The 18,605-nt window shown below is 41.2% G+C and overlaps 1 protein-coding gene across 1 annotated transcript in view; it reads left to right on the forward strand.

Annotated features, from left to right (window-relative positions):
* efhd2 (EF-hand domain family, member D2) overlaps nucleotides 1-18,135 on the forward strand; it is a 28,823-nt gene extending 10,688 nt beyond the window's left edge. The window contains exons 2-4 of the mRNA XM_035740896.2: nucleotides 14,165-14,312; nucleotides 14,641-14,775; nucleotides 15,059-18,135. Coding sequence (XP_035596789.1) covers nucleotides 14,165-14,312; nucleotides 14,641-14,775; nucleotides 15,059-15,190 — 415 coding nt within the window. The 3' untranslated portion in view covers nucleotides 15,191-18,135. The remainder of the gene's footprint in view (nucleotides 1-14,164; nucleotides 14,313-14,640; nucleotides 14,776-15,058) is intronic.
* Nucleotides 18,136-18,605: the final 470 nt, after the last annotated feature.

Consider the following 18,605-nt stretch of genomic DNA (forward strand, 5'->3'; position numbering starts at 1 on the left):
CCGGAAGTCCCACTTGTCTCTGCGATATAGCAAACACTGACATTAAATCCCAGAACTTGATCACTTTCCTATTCCCTTGTTGAGTTCCCCTTTGTGGATCTTCTTAAAGAGCTGGCCAAGTGAAAGCAGTATGGCGAAAACCCCACTTGTCTTAGCTCGTCTTGTGCCGCAGCTACAGTAAATGTTTTGTGGATCATACCACGTCTTAATGCGCTTCATAATGTCATTGTGGAGGATGTGATGTCATGTGGAGCACTCAAGGCCTCACTGTTGTCATTTTGATCTCCTGGCCCAGTTGCCTCAGCCTGAGGGCTCTGGATACTGTATGAGACTTTCTTGGCATCCACGGGCACCGCACAATGACTCAAATAAACCCTGTGTTTTGTTTTCATGAATTAAATACTCAATGAGAACTACTAGCGTGCATTGTAATCTGGGCTGCCTGTCAGAAGAACCAGTCAAGTGATGTCATTGACATGTTATCAAGATGGCGGCACACTAGTCAGATTTTGTTATCAAAATCACCTTTTAAAAAAAAATGTTCATCTTTAAATCTGGTAGAAGCAATTGGGCCTGAACGTAATGGGCATGGGGGTAGAGCTTGGACTTAAAATGAATTCCCGTACAGGGCTCGAACACGCATACACGCTTAGTCAATCAGACATGCCGTGTGTCTGTGTGCCGTCATAACTGGGATTGTAGTGTGGCGTGAGAGAGGCTTTTCCCCAAGCCTGCTCCGGTTAGCTGTTGTCTAGCAACATAACTGGGACTAAGCCCCAAGGACTCAAGAAGATTGGCAGAGAGAAGACAGAGGGAGGGAGTGGCCTGGAATGAAGTAGATCTCCGTAACTGCTGGTTTAGGGGTAGTGAAGCAGTTATGTAACGGTTATGTTTCAATTGCACAGTATCTTTCAGTTGAATGAGTTTGTTCTAGCAACTCAATGCTGTAGTCCTTTACGGTCTAGCTAAGCTCATCACTTGAAAGTGTAATCAACCCTTTAAACTAGGCCTGCCATGTATTTTGGTTTAGGTGTATCGCGCATTCCAAGGTTTTGCATGAGCTTGTAGTTGGTTTGCAACCATAGGTATATAACCCCAGAGAAATGGGATATATATATAGACACTATATTGAATTTCATATCATTGGAAGCGTAATTCATTCCTTTTATGGCATTCTGTTTTGCTACATGTGGGCATCTAATTGAGACTATATTTGGAGTATGTGGGTTAATTGGTTATTTACAGAATAACACTGAGGTAGGTTAGCCACAGGAAACATGGGTTTACTGTGACTGCAGTATTGATAGCGTACGCCCGTTTCAGATGGAAAATGCAAGGCTGCTTTGGCTTCGTTATGATTTATTTGCAGGCAAGTACATGGATGACTCGCTTCAAGCTGTATTTCTACAGCACATTTGACATGGAGTGCAACGCAATGTGCTTCACAGGGAAAAAAGCAAATAAACAATGAAAATAAAAGCTGTAATAATCACTACACGACAAACGTAAGATTAAAACAATGAAAGAATGACAAACTGAACGACTAAAAAGCACTCTAAGGAAAAGCAAAGCACTCGAAGGACCTAAAAGCGTATCTGACATGTATTGGGGTGCACAACCGTGGATTGATTTAAAAATTAATAGAATAATAAAAATAATTCTGAAACAGGCAACCGGTGCAGAGACCTTAAAACCGGTGTAATGTGTGCTCTCCATCTGGTCTTGGTCAGTACCCGCGCTGTAGCATTCTGTATGTTTTACAGTACAGAGACCTTTAAACCGGTGTAATGTGTGCTCTCCATCTGGTCTTGGTCAGTACCCGCGCTGTAGCATTCTGTATGTTTTACAGTACAGAGACCTTTAAACCGGTGTAATGTGTGCTCTCCATCTGGTCTTGGTCAGTACCCATGCTGTAGCATTCTGTATGTTTTACAGTACAGAGACCTTAACCGGTGTAATGTGTGCTCTCCATCTGGTCTTGGTCAGTACCCGCGCTGTAGCATTCTGTATGTTTTGCAGTTAACCAATGGCTTTCTTGGGTAGCAGACCAGACAGGAGAGCATTACAGTAGTCAAGCCTGCTTGTATTAAATAAACGGATGAGTCTCTCTGTATCAACCTGCGAGAGAGACGGACACACCTTGGCAATGTTCCTCAGGTGGTTGAAATAGCTATTTTTGTCACATTCCTAATGTGTGACACTGTACATCCATATCTTCACCTTATCAGACTGAATTTATAGGAAGGTGGACTAAAGTTTTTGAAGGTAACTTGTAACTGAATTGTTATGTCTCCCGGTAGTTGTAAGCGGCTTGTATTATTTTGGCCGTGGTTTTGCAGAAGAATGGAGATTGTTTTTTTTTCATTGCCATTCGTCTTTGTCTGACCAGTTGATTTGCTGTGTTATGAAGGTTTTAATTAGAAAGCCCCTTATCTCACAACCTTACAAGCAACTAATCCCTCTATTTAGTTTTTTTTGTCTAACATTCTCCAGGTTTTGTGCCAAGTTGCAAGCATAAGTGCTACTGTACTTTTTTTAAAGTAGATTGTAGAACCAGTAGTATTTCTACTCCAGAATGTCCAACTTTTTATTTAGAATTCGAACAAGGCCCAGATCCAGACGTTCACCCATTTTTATATGGTCTTGAGTGCTCTCAAGATGAGAGACTACAAGATTATAATTTAATATCTGCTCAGTCTTCTCTTTTAAAAAAATGTTTTTAGCCTCTGCTCCTTCAAATGTATTTTTTTTTTGTTGTTAATTGTGATTGACTGGTATCTCTTTGGCTCTGTTCTGTCTTAAGGGCCCGAGCCCACTTCTCCTAAGAGAGTGTGCTGTGTTGATTTACTGTGGGCTCTCTGTCCTACACAGCTCGAATGCGGAAGACAAATTTCGGTTGAATGCATTGTTGTGCAACTTGCCCTAATTCATACTCACCTTCACTGTGACTCATTTGGCCACTACTTCTCTACTTTCAGGAACAGGCATATTTCATGGATGGACGGAGGCTTTTGAAATCTCTATCAGAAGGGAATGTCATCGGTAGCTGGAGTGTAGTCTCGAAACATGATACTTGGCCGCCTTACTTATGCTTTATCATTTCCAGGAATAGGTTGTCCTATGGCATCCATGCGCTATTGTCTGGTGCAAGAAACATGATTGTAATTTACCTGTTTTTGCTCTATCTAAACCAACACGTGCATTAAGAGTTGAAACAACACATTGTTAACATTCACCAGAGTCTGTGGATTTTCCTGGATTTACCTAAGAGATTACTGCTTCCCTGTTTGTCACAACTCATTGGAGTAGAGGTGTTAAGTATGTCAAGCTCACGCCAAAGCGTTTCACTTTCACCGACACGTACAGGCCTCTCACGGGTCAATGTGTAACACACGTATGGTAAATGACAGTTCAGTTCATCCTTATTTACTTCTCATTCTTCTCACATACCTTAATCATATGAGCTCATCAGTGTTCTCAGCCTCACATTTTTTGGCGCAAACGTTCAGCTCCAAGTCATTGGCGTTGGAGACCGACGTTCATGTTTTATCTCATGTTCGCTGCACTGCAATTCAGGTTTCTGTATTGTAAACTGTGTTTTTAAAAGCTAACTATAAGAAGAGTGTAGGCTGAGATTTAGACTGGAGGCATCTACAGTATAGTACCTACTGTAGTAAATTTCTGTTAGTCGTCATTTTAGCTCTGAAAGGTAATGGTGGCTGTGGACATTTTGAATCCTTGGCTTTGACTAAACCTTTTAAATTTGTAAGTGCAGACGAGGGAGTCGGGTCGTGCCCAAATATGGATATTCTTACATCCTGGTTCCACATTTGACAGAAACACCACTGCGATTTAAGGAAGTTGGGTCTATTTGCACTTCCTCTTTTGCGGAGGACAAGTCATGTCCAAAGTAGCTCATTCCTTCCAGAATGCTCAGACACGTCTTAAATGCCATTGTCGGTGGGTCAACTCAAAGTTGATGCTCATTGCTTAAATCATCAGAATATGATACTTCAAACACCTCATACCTTTTTTTCATGGTGTTTCCTCAGCTTGCATTGGCAAAAGTTCTAGTTGGAGCAATACGTTCTCATTCAATGAATTTTGACTGATTCACTTGTCATGGAAGATAAATAACTTGGGCTACAGTTCAGAGGATGACTCCTGCTGACGGAAGGAAGTCCATTTCCCGTGGGGAGTTGGGGAAAGTCCTCTAGTTTCACTGGGATTTTTTTACACCTCGAGCAACCTTTTCTCTCTCCTCGTTCAGCAAAGAAACTCTTAGAGCAAACCAACACCCAATTTTAAAAATGGCTTTACTTTTTTACTGTAGGCGTAATCTAAACCCATATCTGTCTACTATACTTTCATAGAATTAGCTAGATGCAGGTTTTACACAGGCAGGACAAGCAGGGACATGTATGGAACGCTAAGAATCTGAACATGTCTGTTCAGTTGACGGAAAGCAGTAGGCCAGGAAGTTCCGTTAAAAACCTGTAATGTTGGCCTATACAGTAATTTCTCGTGAGTACAGGCAATGGGTCTCTAGAGATGAGCGTAATAAGCAAGTGTTTAGCTTTCACTGGGGCCACCCCTTAGGGGAGTAACAGAATATGCTGAAAGTTTCCTGTGCCATGAAGATGGGCTCAATTTTGCCTTGCGTGGATGAAAGGGGGAAATAAAGAGGGAGTATTATGTAACCAAGTTTAAAGTGCAACGATAAGGGATAGGCGAACGAGACAACAGTACCTCTTTGAAGGATGCAACAAGTGAATAAACGGGTATATCTTTTAGGTTTCCCCAATTACTTAGCCTACCCTGCTGTTTGTGATCAAATGATGTCCTAAAATGACCAGTGACATGTATGTTCACTCATAGCAGTATTATTTATAGGTGAACTGCGGACAATGTAATCTTTGTTTCCACTCCTAACTACATGGCACAACAAAGGCTAGTGTCCGGTGAGCTCAATGTAGTCCTATGCAACTTTCAAAGCCCTACAATCAGGCCCAAAAACAGTACTAGCGACTTTAAAGTCCTTGCCATTAGCTAAAACTTCTAATCCAAATGGACCTTCCCTTGTGTATAGAAGTTATTACATCACACTGTACGGACAGAGCAATGATGATACCCTTGGTCTTCACATCGGCTCAAATTAAATATGACGGACTATGCTTCCCAGGGCTCTAGAAGTCAGCCCTCAGCTCAGACTGTGGCTGCCTACTCAATAAAGAACATGGCAATAAAGTAGTTATTCCACAGTTAATGAGTGGCCTTTGAATTAACCCCAATCCCCCCCATAATAGGACATCTGGACAAGGAGAATCGACTGTATACTGCTGTTCAAATACTCCCTTCATTCATTGCTATCCTCCTTGACTGGTGCAAGGCCTATTGTATAACTCCCACAACCTAGTCGTTTTGAGCTGGATGCTAATTACAGTACTGTGCAATGCTGCTACACACATCCTGACCTAGTAATAGATCATTTTCAGTTCATAACACAATCCTGCCTAAGAGAGAGATGGTGTAAGTGCTTTTCTCAGAAGGAAAGGCATACATGTAAAAAATGTTATGGTCTTATTCTCTGAGAGAGAAATATCAAAGTCGAGCTGTTAGGGGCGGGGTGTCACAGGAAATAAGAGGCCGATATCATCTATTTTATCATTGTATCGATCGGCATAGTCCCCAACTTCTCTCATCTCTGCCTGCAGTCACAACAGACTGGTTCCTCTTCTCCCTCCATCTGTCGCCCGGAGCAAAACTATTACGACAGAATGACACATTTCAACTTCCTCATCAATGTAAACTATGGCAGTAAACACCCCATTAGCCAGCCTCAGCTATTTAATGGAACTTGTCATGGTACACACCCTGTTAATGAGAATAGGAATGGAATCTAGACCGGGGTAAGAGTTTGCATGCTGTGCATGTCCTGCCACTGACGTTGGTCCCTGAAATCACTTCCGTAGTGTTCAAGACGTTTGCCACGAATGTTCAGAGCTGCAATGGAATGCGGGGTTAAAACATTGGTTGGACCTTAACATCAGGGCCCATTCAAAAAGTGTCTAAGAGTAGGAGTGCTGATCAAAGATCAGGCCCCAGCTAGGGCTGTTGTGGTGACCGTATTACCACCACACCGGCGGTCATGAGTCATTAAAGGCAGTTAAATTCCACTTGACCGTTTAGTCACAGTAATTAGGCTTCTCCAAGCTCTGATGCTGCTAATGGTCATTAGTAGCCTACCGAACTTGCTAACTGCCTGGTACTCAGCACTCTATTGTCCCTCTAATCACTCTGACATCAATGCAAATGTAATCGCAAATCTAATCAAACACTTCATGAGCTCATGTTGTGCAATATTTCTATAGGCTATGCAATTGCAGTGTGATGTCCTCTATTAAAAAGAGGAGGATCCCATCGGCTTTCTGTAGGCTCGGCCTAATATATTTACACTATTTATTTCTCAACTTTCCTAATATTAAACGCATTGCTTGTCTTTACAACAGGAGTATAGCCTTCCTGGCTGACATGAAAATGAACCATAGGAAAACCGTCCTCCTTTTGCTATTTAAGTGCAGAGATTGTTTTCTTTTTCTTCACCTGTTCCTGTTTTGAGACAGGTGCTTGATAATGGTCCATTCTAAATCAAAACGAATTTCACACATTTATTATTTAGTATATCTGAAAACAAGATTCAATTAGGAATAGTCTGATGGGTGACAATATTAGCCTATCACTTGTGAATTATATTTTGTCACTTGTGAATGATGCCCAGCTTAAGGCAAGAAACAATGCCTTTATTTTTTTTACTTTTTTGAATCAATGGCACACCTCATGTAGCCTAGCCCATAGGCCTATATGTTTTGTTAACTTCTTGATGCACACATACCTGTAGCGGTATCATTTGTCAGCAACAGCTGAATAGCATAGCGCAACAGTCAAATAATATTACTAGAAAATATTAATATTCATGAAATCACAAGTGCAATATTGCGAAACACAGTTTAGCCTTTTTGTTAATCACCCTGTCTCAGATTTTGAAATTATGCTTTACAGCGAAAGCAATCCAAGCGTTTTGTAAGTACACTTAGCATCAGGAAGCTTGGTCACAAAACTCAGAAGATCAAAGGTAAATGGTTAATTTGATTGCTTTTCTGATGTTTTCACTCACGAAACTACCAGTTACACAGCAAATGTTCCTTTTGTTCCATAAAGATGATTTTTATACCCAAAATACCGACGTTTGTTTGTCGCGTTATGTTCAGAAATCCACAGGAAAGAGCGGTCACGACAACGCAGACTGAAATTCCAAATAGTCTTAATTTCTGTCCACCGAAACATGTCAAACGTTTTTTATAATCATTCCTCAGGTAGTTTTTAAAATATATATATTTGATAATATATCAACCGAGTGTGTAGATTTTTCCATAACAGCGGGAGGAACAATGGCCGGTTTACTCAATTGCAAAACTCACTCAGAGCCCCCACCTCTCCACTTACGCAATGTGATCCTTCATGCTCATTTTTCAAAATAAAAGCCTGAAACTATGTCTAAAGACTGACACCTTAGGGAAGCCACAGAAAAAGGAATCTGGTTGATATTCCTTTAATTGGAGGATAGGCATGCATAGGAACACAGAGGTTTCAAAATAAGAGGCACTTCCTGCAATATCAGTTCTGTTATACTCACAGACAATATTTTTACAGTTTTGGAAACCTTTGTTTTCTATCCTAATCTGTCAATTATATGCACATTCTAGCATCTGGTCATGAGAAATAGGCTGTTTACTTTGGGAACGTTATTTTTCCAAACATAAAAATAGTGCCCCCAAGAGGTTAAGGTTTGGCTCTTTAACTAATGTGGCCAAATAACTAACTTCTTAAAATGGAGCACATTAATCTGCTTTACAATGGATGTAGATGGGTGCCTAACTGGCAGTGCGTGAGTCAAGTTTGGGGAAGATCATTTTCACCATAAAAATATACTTTATAATAAAATAATTGCATTTGTGGTCACTTTTGAGAATGGTGTTTTCATGATAAAGCCTATTGCCGTGTGTGCATTGCTGGGCATTAAATTGTGAAGTAAACTATTGAGTGATCAAGATTTTAAGCTAATTGTTCTGATCTGATGCATCAGCCTCATTTGTGTAAAAAAAAAATTGTTGACCCTAGTGGTTGTATTACTTTGGGATCTATGCATCCCACAACTATCCCAGACTGTTGGGGATATTTATTTTCTCGCTTAGAATAGGTCAACGTTTGTACTATAGGGGATAGTAGATTGACATAGGCTAGTGCATTTGCAGTTCGTTAGGCCTACTAATCTTGTTGGCTGACGAAGTAAATGTAGACATTTCTTCCAAGATCGTCAATATGCACCTCGGAATTGAATAAGGACGAGCGATGTTGCGTCCCCAACGTGTCGGTCTTCACTTGTAGCCACGGAGAAAGACCCGATCACGTGACGGAGAGCCGTGTGAGTTCGATGAGAGGGGCTTCGGAGCGGGCAGCATTTAGGGAGAAGGGCTGCAAAAGGCATGGTCTTCTTTTTAGGGTGCATTTTAAATAACTTTTATTTAACTAGGCAAGTCAGTTAAGAACAAATTCTCATTTACAATGAATCCAAACACTGACGCTGGGCCAATCGTGCTCCTCCCTATGGGACTCCCAATCACAGCTGGATGTGATGCAGCCTGGATATAGCCCAACCTTTTGAAGAACTACGGTTGCAATTATAACTCAAAATGAAGCATGTAGGAGTACCTATTTCTTTAACCGCTCAACACACATGTGCGCCATGCCTCGTCGTTTGGAGAAACTATCCTTTCTATTTTATTCAGCTTTGTCCAATTGTATTCTTCATACTATAATATAAAATGCCATGGAATTCTAAGCTAATCTTGTCTGCTAAATTAACTAGTGTAGCCCACAGACAAATGGCATAGCCAGATCAGGACCTAAAGTAAGGACAACTCAGAGTATGTTCTTCTGAAATAGACTATTTGCTTCTTATCATGTTTCTTTAGACATATCTAAAATAAATAATGGATTTATATTACATGGATTTAGACTTTTTCAAATGTAGTTGGTCGAAAGGTCTGCATCGGTGGCTTGTAGGCTGTGTGGAAGCCAGGAGACACTAAATGTGTTTGTTAATTATCGGTCAATTACCGTGACAATCACCGGCTGACACATTTTCGTGACAGCCCTAGCCCCGCCCACCTTATTCATTATAAATTATAAGGCTAAATTGATCCTAGCTCAGCACTCAGACATATTGTGAATACGGGCCGAGGACTTCGTTCCTGGCTGTGAACACTAGCAGAGATGGGGGGGGGGTCTTTGCTGTAAGGCCACTCGTTCCTCCACTTCACCGGATGTATGCCTCGAGGGAATCTAATTGGCTATCAATATTTGCTGACACGACTCGCATTGTAATCTACACTACAGCCCAAGAATGATGGAAAAGAAGGACTCCGTTAGCCAGAGACATAAAATGCTATTCTGTCAATGACTGTCATGTGCAGTTAGCGGGTTGGCGCTAACGCTCCAGAAAGAGCGAAGAGGAGGAAGGAGAAAAGAAAGCGTGACTTGCTTGCAGGTGCCTCACCCCAGACTACTGCGGTCTTCAGTAAAAGGTGCCTGTTGCCATGGCGACCCTGTCTCAGAGCGAGAGAGTAGAGAAGGTGGGTTCAGACATAATGACTGAGGGGAAACGGGAGGCCAATCCGTTAGCCAAAGTGCTTCCTCCTTCACTCTGCTTTCTTGCGCTTATATGACACTGTTGGTGGTCGGCGCACGTCTCTGGAGCCACTGAACCAGAGGTGCGTGTATTATGGTGCTTTCAAGACAACTGGTTACTCTGGGGGTGGGGGAACGAGGTCAAATCATGACGTCAGTAATATTTAGTTCGGAAAGTCGAAGCTCTACAAAGAGGTTCGAGTTGGATGACCGTTCATATATTTTTATTTTTATTTTTTAAATTCTACTCGGAGATCGTTTTCTCGAACGTACTAAAGTCGGAAGTAGGAGATTTCCCAGTTGTTTTGACCGCGGCATTAATCCTACTGTAGGACTCATTACAGCCAGCACTAGCAGGTCAAACGAAGGAGTAACTAAAGAAAAACAAATAATGACTCCCGAATCCGTAAAAAGAGTCGTTCAAAAAACAAATAATTTGAACTGCACAACACTACAGCACACCGGGGTTACCACCCCTACTCTTACAATTAGTGCCATGGGATATTTAAAAAAACAAAAAAACAAACATTCAGGACACCCATTTTCATGTCTCATCTGAAAGAAGGCGCCCTACGCAGGGCAATGTGTGCCACACACACACACACACACACACACAGCCAATCCCCACCCTGTCTTGGCTTGGACCCAGAGTTTCACCAGCAGTTTACACTGCCCCCCCCCTCTCGGGCCGGTGGCTCAGAGGGGCTGCCAGTGCCAGCCTCTATGTACTGATAAACACACAGCTAGCTTCTGTCCAACTCCCCTTTTTTTGTTTAGTCTGAGCTCTTTTGTCTCTTTCTGTGTGTGTCATCTAACAGTTGAAATATAGTTAGAATGCACTTAGTTGGCAGCATGTCTCAAATGTTAATTTCCTCATTGTGCAATTGCACTTGCCTAGAACAACTCACAGCAGAGGCCAGCAGGGTATGATAAGAAAAGATTGCATAGCCTACATAAGACAAGGTAAAAGGTCAGGGGAGTCGTAAAATGTAGCAGGTGCTCTTTCTGATGCAGAGGTTGATTTGCTGTATAGGCTGGTTTATTTGTGAGGAAACTTTGGTATGACTTAAATATGTATGAGTAAGATTACCACCCCGCCTTAGTCAAACCACTTCCTGTAAAAGTGTGACTCAACATGGTTTAACTCACTGGACATCAGACTGAAAGTGTGTGTATGGTGACTGTAAAGCTTACCGTATGTTTCCCAGTCGAAACAGTTCATGTACAGTACCAGTCAAAAGTTTGGACACCTACTCATTCAAGGGTTTTTCTTTTCTTATTAGTATTTTCTACATTGTAGAATAATAGTGAAGACATTAAACTATGAAATAGCACGCATGGAATCATGTAACCAAAAAAGTGTTTAAACAAATCAAAATTACATTTTATATTTGACATTCTTCCAAGTAGCCACCCATTTGTTAGTTCCCTTTTTCTGTTGAGCGATGTGTTTTGGTTTCTTATTGGGAAACGTAAGTGACTTAGACTGAGTGGACAAGAAGGCTGGGGCTCTGATTTCTCTCTTTATCCATCTCTCCCATTCGTTATCTCTCCCCCTGTCCTTTAAAGGCCTCTCCTCAGGTAGCCAGCAGATCTGACTCGCTTGCTTACAGCTTTACTAGGGTCAGAACACATTCCTGTGTATATTAACACCAGTGTTGGGAGTAGTGAACTACATGTACAGTGCCTTCAGAAAGCATACATGCACATACATACACATTTACATTTACACATTTTGTTGTTACAAAGTGAATTCAAATTGATTTGTCATTTTTTTGACAATGATCTATGCAAAATACAAGGTCAGTCTTTTTAATATATATATATATATATATATATATTACACTGCTCGAAAAAAAATAAAGGGAACACATAACAAATCATAGGTCTGAATTAATGAAATATTTTTATTATACTTTTTTCTTTATGAATGTGCTGACAACAAAATCACACAAATTATCAATGGAAATCAAATTAATCAACCCATGGAGGTCTGGATTTGGAGTCCCACTAAAAATGAAAGTGGAAAACCACACTACAGGCTGATCCAACTTTGATGTAATGTCTTTAAAATGTCCTTAAAAAATGAGGCTCAGTAGTGTGCGGGCCCTCATACCACCCTCATGGAGTCGGTTTCTGACCTTTTGAGCAGACACATGCACATTTGTGGCCTGCTGGAGGTCATTTTGCAGTGCTCCTCCTGCTCCTCCTTGCACAAAAGCGGAGGTAGCGGTCCTGCTGCTGGGCTGTTGCCCTCCTACGGCCTCCTCCACGTCTCCTGATGTACTGGCTTGTCTCCTGGTAGCGCCTCCATGCTCTGAACACTACGCTGACAGACACAGCAAGCCTTCTTGCCACAGCTCGAATTGATGTTCCATCCTGGATGAGCTGCACTACCTGAGCCACTTGTGTGGGTTGTAGACTCCGTCTCATGCTACCACTAGAGTGAAAGCACCGCCAGCTTTCAAAAGTGACCAAAACATCAGCCAGGAAGCATAGGAACTGAGAAGTGGTCTGTGGTCACCACCTGCAGAACCACTCCTTTATTGGGGGTGTCTTGCTTATTGCCTATCATTTCCACCTGTTCTCTATTCCATTTGCACAACAGCATGTGAAATTTATTGTCAATCAGTGTTGCTTCCTAAGTGGACAGTTTGATTTCACAGTAGTGTGATTGACTTGGAGTTACATTGTTGTTTTAAGTGTTCCCTTTATTTTTTTGAGCAGTGTATATATTAATGGAAAATAGTGTTATCTTGATTTAGATAAGTATTTTAACACCTGTTAGTCACCTTTGGCAGCAATTTACAACTGTCTCTCTCTTTGGGTAAGTCTCCTAAGAGCTTTGCACACCTGGATTGTACAATATTTGCCCTTTAAAATAATTATTCATGCTCTGTCAAATTGGTTGTTGATCATTACTAGACAACCATTTTCAGGTGTTGCTATATATTTTAAAGCAGATTTAAGTCAACTGTAACTAGGCCACTCAGGAACGTTCAATGGCTTGGTTAAGCAACTCCAGTGTATATTTGGCCTTGTGTTTTAGGTAATTGACCTACTGAAAGTGTTTTTTTAGAAAGCAGACTGAGACAATTTCTCAAATTTAGCATGTGCTTAGCTCCATTTGTTTATTTTTGTCCCCCCAAAACTCCCTAGTCCTTGCCGATGACAAGCATACCTATAACATGATGCAGCCACCACCATGCTTGAAAATTAAGAGTGGTACTCAGTGACGTCTTGTTGGATTTGCCCCAAACTATGCTTTGTATTCAGAACAAAAAGTAAATTAATTTGCCAATTTTTTTCCATCTTACTTTAGTGCCTTATTGTAAACAGGATACATGTTTTAGAATATTTTAATTCTGTACAGTCTTCTTTTCACTCTGCCATTTAGGTTAGTATAGCGGAGTACCCACAATGTTGATCCATCCTCAGTTTTGTCATATCACAACCATTAAACTCTAACTGTTTTAAAATCACTATTGGCCTCATGGTGAAATCCCTGAGTGGTTTCGTTCCTCTCCTGTAACTAAGTTTGGAAGGGTGCCTGAATATTTGTAGTGATTGGGTGTATTGATACACAATCCAAAGTGTAATTAAGAACTGCACCATGGTCCAAAGGATATTCAATGTCCTTTCTATTTTTTGGAGAAGGTTGAACGACTGCCGGCAGTCATTAATTCTTCTCGGTGTAGCAGTTAGGATAATGGGACAATTTGGTGTACAACGCATTTCTCATCCCTGGATTGAGGTATGTTTTCCGAGCCATATCTTGCCCCAGCTCTGCGGTGTCGTACTACACAAAGGAATGTTGTCCGACCCTAGTGCAGCTGGAAGCAAGCAGGTCTGATCTGTTGGCTACTCCTCTGACAGAGCTGACCACTGGCCGTTAACACAAAGTTGAAATAAGATTTTAACAATGTGGCCAAGATCTGCATATATGAGCCAGTAGATCATTTTATTTCTTGTTATGGATTAAGCATATTCAGTTAGCCCCCCTAGCACTGCTCCGGGGAAGGAAGCAGTCAGATTAACATGAAAGGCGCTCTATTTCTTTTATTACGCTCTACCCCCCTCAAGTGGTCATCTGTAGCATGACGCGCAAACCATGAATATCTATTTGAATCTATTGACAGCAATTTGGAATCAACCACTCTTATTCCAGTGCATAATACTCAATGTGTTAATGTGCTTCAATTAAGTGAAGTACTTAGAAATACGTAACATATAATATGAATTGCAAAAAGGAAAAAAGGCTGTAACATACATGAAATTAATGATGTTGTGCACAATTTTCGGGGACCCATTTTATCTTAAACTACTAGCTGAAATCATACAAGTCCTTGAACACATTTAATCTACGCCAGGCTAACTGCTCTAAGGCTAACCCGTCTTTCTCTCTGCATGTGTTCAGGTACGACGCGGGGAAGGACGGCTTCATAGACCTGATGGAGCTGAAGCTAATGATGGAGAAGCTGGGGGCACCACAGACCCACCTGGGCCTGAAGAACATGATTAAGGAGGTGGACGAGGACCTGGACAACAAGCTGAGCTTCAGAGAGGTGAGACGAGAATGAAACGGCATGGCACCAAGCACTCGCTCTTCCTACTATATCTTATAACTTGTAACACTTGTATTTGTGTGGAAGATGAGTGAGTGGTGCAAGCTGTCAGGTTGTATGAAGTCTAGTGATTGTTTTTTTTGTGGTCATTTTGCTGGAATCAATTTGCTGTATGCATGTTTTTATTTTTTTTACATACATACATACATACATACATGCATACATGCATACATGCATACAAATATAATATTGATCAGTGATCACAAAAAGAGAAGAGTATGGATTCTATTCTGACTCCAGTGACCTTTCTTCCTCTCCTTCTCTCCAGTTCCTCCTGATCTTCAGGAAGTCTGCAGCAGGGGAACTAGCGGAGGACAGCGGTCTCAGTGTTCTGGCTCGGCTATCAGAGATTGACGTGTCCACTGAGGGAGTGAAGGGAGCCAAGACCTTCTTTGAAGCCAAAGTGAGTTCATGTTCTGATCCTCCGTGTCAGAGGTTGGTTGTGCACCGCCCTCAGCACAAGCATGAGAGAAAATCCCATTCTCATTGCTCTTCTACACGGTTTCTCCCTCTATCTGCCATTTTATTCACTTTGATTATTTTCAATAAATAATCAAGAAAATCACAGCCACTTTATTGAACTGACTTGAGACGTCTGTTGATTACTGATGTTTGTAGGCCTATGAGATGACATGAAGGGTAGGAGAACAATGGAGCAGTGGTAAGACATCTTCTTCCTTCGACAGGTGGCGGCTGTCAACGCGGGCAGCCAATTTGAGGCGGAGATCCGGCAGGAGCAAGAGGAGAAGAAGAAGCAGGCGGAGGAGAAGAAGCAGAGGCAAGCCGCCTTCAAGAACCTCCAGTCGGCCTTCAAATGACCACCTCTTCCTCAGCCCCTACTGTCCCACCTCCACTGTCTGTCTGTCCTTTCAGTGTCCTGGTGATTTTTCTGCCTCCATTTTGAAATCTGGTCATCATATGCAAGGCGCTGGTAGTCTGTCCAGGGTTAGTCCCTGTCCCTGAGAGAGGAGCAGTTCTATTCTGCTGATTCCCCATTTGATTTGACCTGACAAGTAACTAAAGAACTACACGTTCAGGGTTGTGCAGAGACCGTTTTACTCTTCTTGTCATGTTGGGTAGACAAATATTCCGTTGCTCCTCTAAGTCCGGCACTGATTTTAGGCCATAGCCATGCCAGAAATGAAGATGCAATGGATTGGATACATGATGAGAATAGATCTGTGATGCATTGTCTCTCCTGTACATTATACGATTATGTGCTACTAGCGTAGGTCTGGATTTTAGCTCTGTGGTTTCTGTAGTGACTGAGGGAATGTGAATTAAAAATTAGGAATGCATTTTTAGTGATGTTGTGAAAAATTAGGATTGCATTTTAACCGAACGTTATTTACTTACCATTGATTCCAGTGAATCGGAATTGTGAGCGTGTGTTCTGAAGAGGTCTTATCCAATCCATTGTGTTACTTGGTACCAGTGACGATTTTGAGCTACACATGTAATTTCCTGTAGGAAGTCTACTCAAAGGCACAAGTGTCTGATCTATGGTGTGAGGCAATCTGTGCACACTTATTTCCAGACCTTCAATCACATTCTAGAAGAGTAGATCCGGGGGTGCAAATGGTGGCGGAGAACCTTTCTTCCATTTACCTGGTCCTGGTGTACCCCTGTGTATGTTTGTTGATTCTTCTGTTTAGCCTGTTTTTTGAGGACAATTGACAGCTAGATTTCTTGCATAACCAACACATACAGGGCTACTAGAGGACTTGGTGTTCTGTAACAATGGTCGACCACTCGCCCCTGCTTGGTTTTACTGCATGAGCCTTGCTTGTGACTCGTCAGTATCCAACAATCCCATATTGTCAAAGCTTTGCTTATGGCTTGAAACTAAGTCAATTTATGCACTTGACATCAAATAAATGTTTGCTCAAAGCAACAAGCTGTCAACTAGACACCAACCCTTTGAGCACATGACAATACTCTGAGGTGAAAATATGCTGTCTGTAGTGATGTATACCTTCACCTTTGACCTATAGACAGAGGTTGCAATATAAAGTGTGTGGCATTCTAATGCTCTGTAGTATAGTAAATGGCTATCATCGTTTTGGAACATAGTTTGAGATATGCAATCAATTTGGCCTTTTCAAAGGGTTGACTTACAGAGCTCTGATATGCTTAAATTAAACCTTGTTTAATGCAAACACAGCTGTAGCTTTATTAAACAGACTAAATTCTAATAATTTATTCATCGATTTATTGGACAAGGGTAGAAAGTAGTCTTTGGTCATATCATTCCTTCCAGGAAATGTAATGCATTTACTCAACCATCTACCTTTAAAAAGGACCCAAATGGGAGTTTAAAATAAAATGAGGGAAATGGTTGCAAGTTTTCAGCATAAGTATGCGAGCTTCCAACGTAGTGTTATTAAAGGGTATCAACTGGTGATATCTGGCAGCACATCACAGTACAACAGAGGTTGTATGTAAAGAATACAATATTTTTTCATGACAATATACATTAAAAAAAAATGCTTTTAGTTTTGTATGGTGAGGGGTTCTGTGAAATGTTCTGCATTATGGGTGTTGTACACAAGCGGGTCTCCTGGTAAAAAAGGAAAAAAAAGTGTGTTCACTGGTTACTACACTTCCTGGTGATGGGCGATTGGCCAGTTGTAATTCTGAGTGATTTTAAGAAGAGATTTATTTTCTGATGTGGAGCCTAGTTTGTGAACAGTGATTCTGTGTCAAATGTCAATAGTGAGAACCTGTAGGTTTCTTCCACAGTCCATTAGGACATGCAGGTCTGTCCATGCTCCCTGTCCTATTTTGTCCTGTGAAAACTAGACTACAGATGTGATCCCATGATGCATTCTCACACTACGTCACTACTCCTCTTCGGATGTACCTTCACCCTGTTCTGACGATGTGAGAGTGGGGTGCAATAAGCCTGGTCCCAGATCAGCATAAATTGGTTAAACTTCACAAAAAGAGTTGGCTAATACACTTTAAACAGTTCTGGGACCAGGCCAGGGTGCAGTGGCAGCGAGCAGAGATTGGGTGTCGAGTGCGAACAAACACCGTGAAGTCCACACTTGTTTCTGTCATTTTCTCTTGTCATTCCTCCTTCTTTTTCATTCCTCTTGATTTCTTCTGTCTTCATCATTACCAGGGGAAATTGTGCCAAATGTTGTTGTTTTTTGTCAACCTACCATTCCACTGTTGTCTTTATAACACTTGAGAAATCATTCTATTGACCATGTGATATGAGATATAGATTTAGCATGATGAACTGGCGATGCTCAGGGTACACTATAGTAAAGTAATGCTACAATGTACCATACGTTAGCTCCTCTCTTTTTGGGCTGTACTGATAATGCAGCAGGCGTGATGTAACCATAGGACTGGGAAACATCTACTTGCTTCTGTGTCGCTGACATTAATTGTCCATCTTCAAAGGCTTCCTGTTAAGACCCAGCCTCGGTTTGAAAAGGTATCATTATAAGGAAATAAGCAGACAAAAGTTGGAGTTGTTTGGCTATTTGAATATTTTTCACCAGGTTTTTGTCTGTCGCTTTGATCTGTTCTACTTTTTTCAAGGTTCCATTTTTCCAGATCTTTTGTTTGTCATTTTACCTGCAGGCATCATCAAAATTCGTCTGTTTTACATTGTGATGAAAGTTATTGAATTGTCTTGTAGGCTGATAAAATGTGGCTGTTCTATAATACACCTTTTTATTTTACATTTTCTTACTAAAATGTATGATTATTCTTGTGGCAATAAAAAAAAACACACAAAAAAACACAATTTGAAACTCTTACTTGTGTTACTTTCACTTTGTTTCTCATCAGTGTATGACTTGCTTCTCTAGTCCCGTGAGATTGAACTCACCTTTGAATTTGACATCATGTGATCTGCCATCTTCACTGTTAAAGTGGATTTTAGAGTGGACAAATGTTTCATTTCCACTGTAAAAATGCTTAACACTGGTCATGTCACAGCCTTTACCCTTCCAAATGTTTAATTGTCTGTCATTGTTTTATTCTAACCATAGCTTGAGTGAAACTGTGCCCTCGTGTGTCGATAATGAGGATGTGCAGTTTTGAGGACAGTTTGGGAAATGAGAGTAGCATGTTCACTGCTCTCCGGTGACTGCACACAACAGTATCGTTGTCAATCAGGTAGAGGTGATGGTTACTGTTTTCAGAAGAGAGCTTCATGAAGCAGTTGCACAGTTCAGGTAGGTGGGAATTAACAATTCAGCCTCTTTCTAGAAT

The sequence above is a fragment of the Oncorhynchus keta genome, chromosome 28, assembly GCF_023373465.1.
Source record: "Oncorhynchus keta strain PuntledgeMale-10-30-2019 chromosome 28, Oket_V2, whole genome shotgun sequence".
In the NCBI taxonomy this organism is placed as follows: Eukaryota; Metazoa; Chordata; class Actinopteri; order Salmoniformes; family Salmonidae; genus Oncorhynchus; species Oncorhynchus keta.